At 38.2% G+C, this 9,627-nt stretch overlaps 1 protein-coding gene across 1 annotated transcript; it reads right to left on the reverse strand.

Annotated features, from left to right (window-relative positions):
* Positions 1 to 813: 813 nt before the first annotated feature.
* On the reverse strand, positions 814 to 6,137 carry LOC306883236 (fucolectin-like). Its single transcript, XM_079438360.1, has 6 exons — positions 6,061 to 6,137; positions 5,684 to 5,719; positions 5,250 to 5,508; positions 3,410 to 3,552; positions 1,057 to 1,144; positions 814 to 962 (listed from the first exon to the last, which is right to left on the reverse strand). The coding sequence occupies exons 1-5, from the start codon at positions 6,095 to 6,097 to the stop codon at positions 1,098 to 1,100; spliced, it is 522 nt and encodes a 173-aa protein (XP_079294486.1). The 5' UTR covers positions 6,098 to 6,137; the 3' UTR covers positions 814 to 962; positions 1,057 to 1,097.
* Positions 6,138 to 9,627: the final 3,490 nt, after the last annotated feature.

Here is a 9,627-nt window from a genome sequence, read left to right on the forward strand (position 1 = left end):
CCTGCTCCTCACTCTCCTCACTATCCGCATTCACGTCAATAAATATTCCATTGTGTTACTTACCTATTGTTTCCGGCTCTATTTGTGACACTTTTAGACACTTATGCTCTGGTTGATTTGTTAGTTTTACTCCTCCTATGAAAGATCTGGGCTTGTAAGACTGATAATGACTTTTTGAGACATCACTGTTCTAACCAGACAAATCTGCAAACTGTTCAACCACCCAAACCAGAATGCATGCAGATAATTATAATTGGTAAAACACTTTCTCTCTCTTTTTTTTAAAAATCTTGTCTAGTTGAATCTCATATAGCTTAAAATTTAGTGAAAGTGGTAAATTATGAATTAAAGTAATGGATAAAACGTTGACTGATCATATATTTTACAGTGTACCATGTAATATTTGATCATTAATAATAAAACTGTTGTTAAACTTGCTTGTTTTTCATAGCATCAGTAAATATGCTGCTGCTGATATCTAGTGGTTAGAAATATTATCATTCCAAAAAACATTATGTGTGAATTAACGGCTAAACATTTCTTTAGTAACTTTATAAAGTTACATGAGGCTGCACCTTTTTATATTGCAATTTTTGTATTTTTTAAATACTAATGACTATGCAAAAGCTCAAAAAGAAGAAAATGCAATGAAGTAAATTAAATTAGTAAACTGCGTAAACAAAAACAACAACCTTGAGATAGAATGATGTTAATAAAAATATAAAATTTCACTTAAATAACACTGCCTCATTGTCAAGTTACACTTTATACAATACAAATGGCTTCAAAGCAGCAATCAGGAATCAGTAGTTTCAGTTTTCACATACAACTTTATTGTGATCAGCAATAAATGGAGAAAATTCCAGCATGTAAATTAAGAACATCAAAGCTGATCTGAAGAGAGTTTAGGTTTCCCATCATCATCATCATCATTTCTTTCTTCACGTCAGAAATCCCTCGTTCTGCCAGAAGAGATTAAAGCTGAAATGAGCAGATCTCTTAAAACTGCTATCAATGTGATTCGATTTCAGATTTCTGTATGTTTCCTTCTCTCACCTGTGACAGGAGCTGGACTCTCATTTCAGGTTCAGACAGACTCAAACTTCAGGTTCTTCTTCACAGGAGTCTTCTTGGACAAAAATACCTAAAAGGGCACACAAGCATGAACATGCATAGAAGAGAAAAGAAAATGCTAAATGCAAATAATAAAAACCTAAAATGCATCGAGTCTACAATATCTACAGCAGTTTGTTATAAATGCATATGTCACTTAAGATTAAACAGATGCAGTGAGAGTTTGTGTAGTGATCCTCAAAAAAACTAAGCTACACAAAGTAAAAAAAAAAACAACTAGATGACATTAAATACAGGTTCACCTGCGGTAGTCAAACACAAATGTGTTTTATGCAGTAAATTACTGAAAGCTGAGAGCACGCAACTGTTGAAGTTTCACATTTTCAAAAAACATAAATTGCCAAATTTCAACAGTTGTGAAGCCATTAATAGTTTCCTAAAACACTAAATCTGCTTGTTGGATCACACCTTCTTCATAGACCTCCACCTCACAAAGAGTAAGATACTTTGAATCTCCAGGAATGGGACCTTGTCATGTGACACACATCATAGCAATGTATAACTGATGTTATTCATTTTATTTTATTTTATTCAAAATATTTCCAAACGTGTAAACTATAGCATGAAATAACTTGATTCTCAATTAGGTGTAAGTAAATGCACATTAATCTATTACAGTGTTTCTCCTAACATTATATAGTGCAGCCCACCCCCTCCCCTTTTATTTTCCTTTTTCCTTTTATTTTATATAGTGGCAGATTACAACAGAAGTCATTTAAGGTTACCTTTCTTATAGAACATGTCTATACCTTGTTTTATTAAAAGCCTCATGTTATTTATCTTTTTTACAGGACGGCATGTCATTCTGTACATGGTTGCACATTTACAATTCTCCTCTGTTCTCTGTATGGTGGAATCCAGTCAGAAAAACTGAATTTACTGTAAATGCCGAATTGATCAAACTTTAAATGAATTCATCAAAAGTAGGAGATTACAACACTTAAATACGGACTAGTATGTGTGCACATTAAGCCACAAAAGACTAGTTCAATATGAATCCTGCATGTTCTGCGTGCGAATGCAGATTTGAATTTAGCAGCTGGCGATGTGACACTGAATTAAAAATCCACTTGGCTCAAAAATCTGGTTTGAATGAGCATGAAGCCTCTGTCCCCCATGGTTAAAATCATTTTGTTTAAAAGTAGCCGTGATCAAAATGAGTACATGATGTTTGGAACTAATGTTACAGTTCAAATATAGACTGTAGGCCTATATGTTACATTATTCAAGTGGGTGGTCTCCAGTGACTTTTAAAATCTATTTGATGTCTGAATCATTACTTCAAGTGATTTGTTCAAAAACTCTGGACAAAACAAGTCTTCATTCAGTTATTTCTATTTTTTTTTATTTTGTTTGTTTTTCATAGCTATTCAGATACACAAATATTTGTATGTAAATGTATTTTGTGTTTTAAAAAATTCATAATGATCAGAGTTGATGGCTTAGTTTAAGGGCTATATGTATGCTATAAGAGCTGTTGGATTTACATCCATTTCTTTTGAAAGACATGAAAGTGAGTGGCTAGTAAACAGGAAGAGTAGAGTCAACCTTATGTGTAGGCTATTATTAAATGTATAAAACATTAAATATCTTAAAAATTACGTGGATGAAAACACTAACAAGTGCTCACTGAGCGAGTCCCTCTCTGGCTCAGTTCCAAAAGATGTGCTAGTTCCAAACATCATGTACTCATTTTGATCGTGGCTGCTTTTAAACAAAATGAGTGTGATCATACGCTTCAGTAACCAGCCTATATTGATCAGAACTCTGTTTGGTTTTTTTTGTTGTTGTTTTTTTTAAGGTAGACCATAAAGACTTGCCAAGTCACAGGTCTAAAGTCCAAGTCAAGTCATTGTTGTCAAAGTCTAAGTTGAGTCGCTAGTCTTCTTTATGTCCACCGGAACGACTTCAACATATGACAGTCAGCAGAATTGAGAGAAAAGTGTTTATTATTTTTGAAATATGGATTTTTTTTTATTTTTTTTTTTTGAAAACGCATGGATTCGCTACAGGAGGCCTTTATTCACGCCCCGGAGCCGCGTGAGGCACATTTTATTATAGATGCACGTGCTTTATCTGACGACTTGTGGACAGTTGAACAGAAACACCCACTTACTGCAATGATAGAGCTTGGAATAACCAGGACGATTTTTAATATAACTCCGATATGATTCGTCTGAAAGAAGAAAGTCATGTATCTTGCCTCTAGGGTGAGTAAAACACAGGCTAATTTTCATTTTTGGGTGAACTAACCCTTAAAGTAGCTCTGAATTACCTGGAATCCAATAGACTCCCACTTCACAGAGAGTAAGATACTTTGAAGTTCCAGGAATATTGACAGTAACATAACGTCCCTCCATCCCATGACACGAGTAGCTGTAGGTAGCTCCTTCTGGAATAGTAGAAACTACAGCACACCTGGAGAAAGATGAAAGAGTGAGTTCCTGTGATTTTGTTGCTCATTATTAGTACGACTCTTGACTTGTATTTTCTTCTCTTATCCCTGAATGTATGTATAACGCTTTCTTTTACAACACAATGTTTATGGGTGGTTATGGGTGGTAATGGCGCAGTGGATAAGACACATGCCTTTGGTGTGAAAGACCCGGGTTCGAATCCACTGTGAGACACCAATGTGTCCCTGAGCAAGACACTTAACCCCTAGTTGCTCCAGAGGCGTGCGACCTCTGACATATATAGCAATTGTAAGTCGCTTTGGATAAAAGCGTCAGCTAAATGAATAAATGTAAATGTTTATTTTATAATTAGATATGTTCTCTAACTTATGTAACATGTTTTACACTATTTTTTTTTATTTATTGGTATTATTATTATTAGCAGTATTATTAAGCAGCTAAGAAAATGTGCAATTATTTGTCATATCAGTGAAGTGTTCATTATTAATACAAATATATAAAACACCTTGTTTTGTCTGACATCTAGACATTGTCACACTGTGTTTTATAATAAAATCATGTAAAAATAACTGTTGCAGTGCTGTTTTTACCACAAGAATAGCAATGCACAGTGAAATACTAGTAATTATCTACATTTATAAATAATTGCAACCACATTATATTTTAAACACATAATTCATATATTTTTTCTATTAATCTATTTGTCTGCATTGCTTGAACATATGTTTAGAGAAATTATATTTTTCACCCATTCGAAAATGAATCCCTCATTCACGAGGAATGTATGTGTCACTCCCGAAACTTTGTTGCATTTATAGGGTATATGGCCATTAGCAGCACAAAAACACAAAACTTTTATTCTAAATCTGAAAGGATTATATATCCTAGAAATTGCACAGATAGCCCTTGCTTTAAAAAGGTGTCACTTACTTCAGTTCATCGTGATTTCACTAAGTTCCTTTATATTCAGTAGTGCAGGGAAGTGTGCAGGGAAAAAGTTAAATAAAAATCTACCATTTAGAGGTGAGTGAAGGCAATGGCCAATCACAGGTGTTCAGGAAATGTGATTGGCTACATTGCTCAGTGCTACAAAAATGCGTTTTAAATAGAATCTTTTGGCGATTTCCAGAGCACAAACACATGCGAGCTGCCATTTTAGAAAGATATAACATCAACCATGTGATTATTAGGTAGGTAAACCAGTGTTTCGTCCACTGATGATTACCACACCAAAAGAAAAACATTAAAAAAAATAAATAAATAATAATTTAGCTCATATTTGAATGTGAGTTCACAGTCTTTATTGAATGTGATGGAATAGTCTGTGTACTGTGAAATAATAGTGCGAAAGTCTTTGCATTGCAATAAACATATAGCTACAATACAACCAACAAACAAATTACTCTTATGATCTGCTTCTTTTTAGTTAAAAAAACTCAAGCCTAGTCTGATTCAGGAACAAATGACTTGAATAAATTATCTAAATGAATTGTTCAAAACGACGAGAGTGACCAGTTACAATCAGTAAGACAAATCCTTCACTGAACTGAATCGACATCTGACTCACTCACTGAACTGCAAATACCAATATTAACATAGTCTAAACACCTGCAAATACTCAGTATATGAAACACACACACACACACACACACACACTTGCCCAGAATCTGTATCAGAATATATCAGAGAGAGACTCACACTGGGTTGCTGAGAAGATCTGAATAATGGTTTCCAATCCGAATCTCTGCCCCGTTTATCCTGTCTGCACAGCAGTCGGGTCTGTTAGTGATGGTCACTCTGATCACTCTGTACGTCTTCTTCAGGTCCAGCTTCCACCACGGGTCACTCTGTAAGTCTGCATGAGAACAGGTGGAGCTCAATCCATCCAGAGCTTTTTGGGCATACCAGTCAAAATATAATGACGACTGATCGGCTGTTCCCCATGCTGCTATGTTCACTGGAATGCATTCAAGAGAAAACCTTATTTACAATTACAATAATTTTTTACAATTATATATAGCCTTGCTGGGCTATTTAAGTTCATGGGTTTTCATGATGTGTCTGAAAAAGATTCACAGCAGCACAAACTCAGAAACAAAAGATGTAATAGTGTTTACTTCATAAAATCTCACCTTCTTCTTCTGCTTTCGTCTGAACTGAGAAAAACCCTTGAAATGAGAAACACAGAATGATGCTCAGTATTTAGTAACTTAAAAGGATTGTTCTTATGAGCATACGCCTATATTTTGTTGGATTTATTCTTTACAAATATTTTCTATTTTGTTAAAATTGAGTATAATCTCTAAAATGATGTATGTGTCTTATATCATTTAGCCTCTCTAGTAAAATTATGTTGTTTAAGGCTGTTCAGATAACGTTAACCAAAAACAACACATTCAGTTATAATTTAGGGTCTTCTGTGTTTCTTAAGTGTTTCTCTGTCTGAAGATGAAGCTGAAAACAGACTGTAGGTCAGGAATATATTAGAAAGAGTGTATGTTTTACTCACCCAGTAAAAACAACAGACTCTTGTAGAAAACTCTCATGTTGATTTCAGGCGATTCGTGATTCTTTCTGCTTCTGTTTGAGGAGGTTTGAATGAATCTTGTTCCTGGGAGAAATATATTAGTTCAAGTTACATCAGAGTCACATGATCCTAGTTTTCCTCCCACTTTTATTTCTGATTGGAGCTGGGGAAAAAAAATAAAAATAATTATAAGTATTTTCTTACACTTCTTTTAGCAACAAAACAAGTGAACACATTTTCACTGAAAACAATGATAATTTGTATCTTCAGTTTAGTGATTAATGATATCAAAATGTCAATGCTATTAATATTGCACATTATCTCTTTGGCGGACACTTTTATCTAAAGCAAGTCAAAGAATGACTTTCATGTTGACCTGCTCACACTGAATATGAGGTGATAACAACAATAGTAAAATTCACCAAACTGGATTGGTTTGTTAGCAATGCTGACCTCTCCTGAAAGAAAAGTGAGGAAAAATCTTCCTTTGCTCCATTAAGGTTTGTATTCACTTTTGCTTTCAAATTCAGTGGCATCAGATTTTACTTAAACTCTGTTTTTATTCTATGTTGTTCTAACCTGTATGAGTTTCTTTCAGTGAAACACCAAAGATGAGTTTTTGAAGTGAAAGAGACCTGAAGCTTTCAAGCTCAAAAAATAAAAAAAGAAAGCAAAAAATAAAATAAAAAATCATAACAGTGGCACAGAAGTGGTTCGACACGTCCCTGTCTTTATCTGGCATACTGCATGTTGTCTCCATCTTGTGTGTTGCACCTGCCATTTTTAAATTGATCTTTTCTTTCCCATCTTACAGACTTCTCAAGATCAACACAGATTTGCATTTTGTTGTTTTATGCACAAAGTCTGCCCTGTCTGAAAGCATACAAATACCATCTTTTGCTTACCGTCGTTTGCTTAAAATATGTTCCAAAAACCATGAATTTAAATGCAAATGTAAATGTAAATGCAAATGTTCCCAAAAATTTTTGTTGTTGTTTGTTTTTCTTCTCAGAAGAGCACAAATGTGTGAAGAAGCACACTATGACTGCATCCGTACTGGCGTCTTGAGGTTTGAAAGCAACGAGGTCATCATCATGTCTATTACGTTTTTCATTTTCAAACTTCAGATTAAGATTCATATTAACTTTATTGTCCCCCAAGAGGGAAATTATTTTCCACAGCACTGCACTTATTTGACACACACAACATAACAAACATTGTACAATTATATTATATTTACACACACACACACACACACAGAAAACCCCGTTAAGATAACCTCAGCGATGTCTGTTGTTGAGATACACGATGGCTGCAGGAAACAGGCTTCTTCCAAAGCGGGCCCTCCAACACCTCACAGCCCTATACCTGCGCCAGGAGGGAAGTGGGGCTAAATACTCGTTAAGTGGATGCGTGGAGTCCTGTTCTATTGAAATTGCAATGCGTGAAATAGCTCTATTATTGAGTTCTGTGAGGTTGGGTGTTGAAAGACCTATAACTTTTGCAGCAATATTGGACACCTTTGTAAGTTTGGTCCAGTTTTTAACAGAAAGCATATTGTAAAAACAAGAAGAAGAATACAATAGAATTGGCAGAATAATGCTTTGATAAAGTAGCAATAATAATGGAGGAGCAACATTAAGTCCTTTGAGTTTATGAATAACTGACAGTCTTTGGTGACTTCTTTTCTGAATATCCATAATGTGCTGATCAAAGGTAAGTGTGTTATCCAATGTTACTCTGAGGTATTTGAAACTGTTCACTATTTCAACCGTTTGATTATGAATAACAATAGGGTGCTGAAGTGAAGGGGAACTGACTATCAGCTCTTTTGTCTTGCTGACATTAAGATTCAAGTGGTTATCCTTCCATTTAAGGAAGTCTTGTCTAGTACCCAAAATACCCAAAACTCTATTAACACTCAAGGAGTTGACTGTGGAAAAAGCCAATGAAGAGCAGAAGTAAGGAGCATCGTTTATTGAAGTCTTGCATATGTTTCAAAGCTCAGATTTCTTCTGACCAGCACAAATTCAACAAGTACTGTTATGCCAAACTGATTCACAATAACATCCCATAAACCTTGAGATTCCATAAACATTCTGATGTATCTCTTATTCATGAAGACAAACAGCCCTTTAAACCACACAGTCATAAGACTACACAACAATAGAAAAAAATATATATATATATAATACAACAATATAATTGTCAGGATTGTGGACTGTTTTGTGTGTGTTTTGCTCCCCGTGTGACCCAGTTTCCCCATGTTAATTGTGTTAATTTGATCCCAGGTGTGTCTCCTTAGTTCCCTGATCATCCTATGTTTAAAAGCCCCAGTCCTTCTATGAAAGTTTTGTCGGTCGTTGAATTGTCATCCCTGTCCGTGATGTGTTTCCTGTGCCTCCCATGCTCCTAGTTGGATTAAAGATTCTCGTGTTTGTGAATTCCTCGTCTCCTGGTCTCCGTGTCTTCGTGCTCCCGGGCAGAGTTGTAACAGAACGACCGACCCAAAACAGATACCTCTACGTTTACCTTCCGTTTTGTTTTCCGTTTTACCCAGTGTTTTTCTTTCAGTTGTGACCCATGGATCCCTATGTCCGGCCCGAATTCCTCCTCCTCCTGCTGGAGCAGGGGGACCGATCTCTCGAGGACCATACAAGACTGTTCCTCATGTTAGCTAACGCCACCAGCTACCCGGACGACGTGCTCTGCTCTTTCTATTATGGAAGCCTGAACACCGCGTGCAGAGCGCTGTCGTCCGAAGATGGTCCTCGAGAGGATTTCGCCGCTTTTGTGGAGTGGATTCTGGTGAGAAACGGATCGCCTCTGACTGTCTCATCAGAGGATGATCTCGCCAGAACCACTCCAGACCCAGAGCCCAGCCCACCATCTCCCCACGGTGCGGAGCACCAGCCCGAGCCCACCGATGACGGAGAGCCATTTCCCGCCGCGATCTGCGAGCCAGCGCGAAGCCGAGCGACTGAGCGGATGATCGTCCCGGAAGTAGAGCCCAACCCGTCAGACCAGGTGCGAGAGCCGGCGTCAGTGTTCATCACGAGGGAGCAAGCCGTGGACGGTGTGAGCGCGGAGTGGAGCTCCGCCCCCTGCACCGCGGCTGAGGGTGAGCTGAGGACAAATCTGGGACTGCTGGACAGAGAGGGGGCGTCCGACTTTCCCGTGCCGGCTCCCTCCAGCCCTCCTGAGTTCCCGCTGGTTCCGCCCAGCCGTCCTGAAGTCCCGCTGGTTCCGCCCAGCCGTCCTGAAGTCCCGCTGGTTCCGCCCAGCCGTCCTGAAGTCCCGCTGGTTCCGTCCAGCCCTCCTGAGTTCCCGCTGGTTCCGTCCAGCCCTCCTGAGTTCCCGCTGGTCCCGCCCAGCTCTCCTGAGTTCCCGCTGGTCCCGCCCAGCTCTCCTGCGTCCCCGCTGGTCCCGCCCAGCTCTCCTGCGTCTCCACTGGTCCCGTCCAGCTCAGCTCTTCCCGAGCGCCCCCAAGTGTCCGCGCTTCCAGAGCGCCCTCCAGTGCCGGCTCCACGCACGTGCCCTCCAGTGCCG

The sequence above is a fragment of the Barbus barbus genome, assembly GCF_936440315.1.
Source record: "Barbus barbus genome assembly, chromosome: 2".
Taxonomy (NCBI): Eukaryota; Metazoa; Chordata; class Actinopteri; order Cypriniformes; family Cyprinidae; genus Barbus; species Barbus barbus.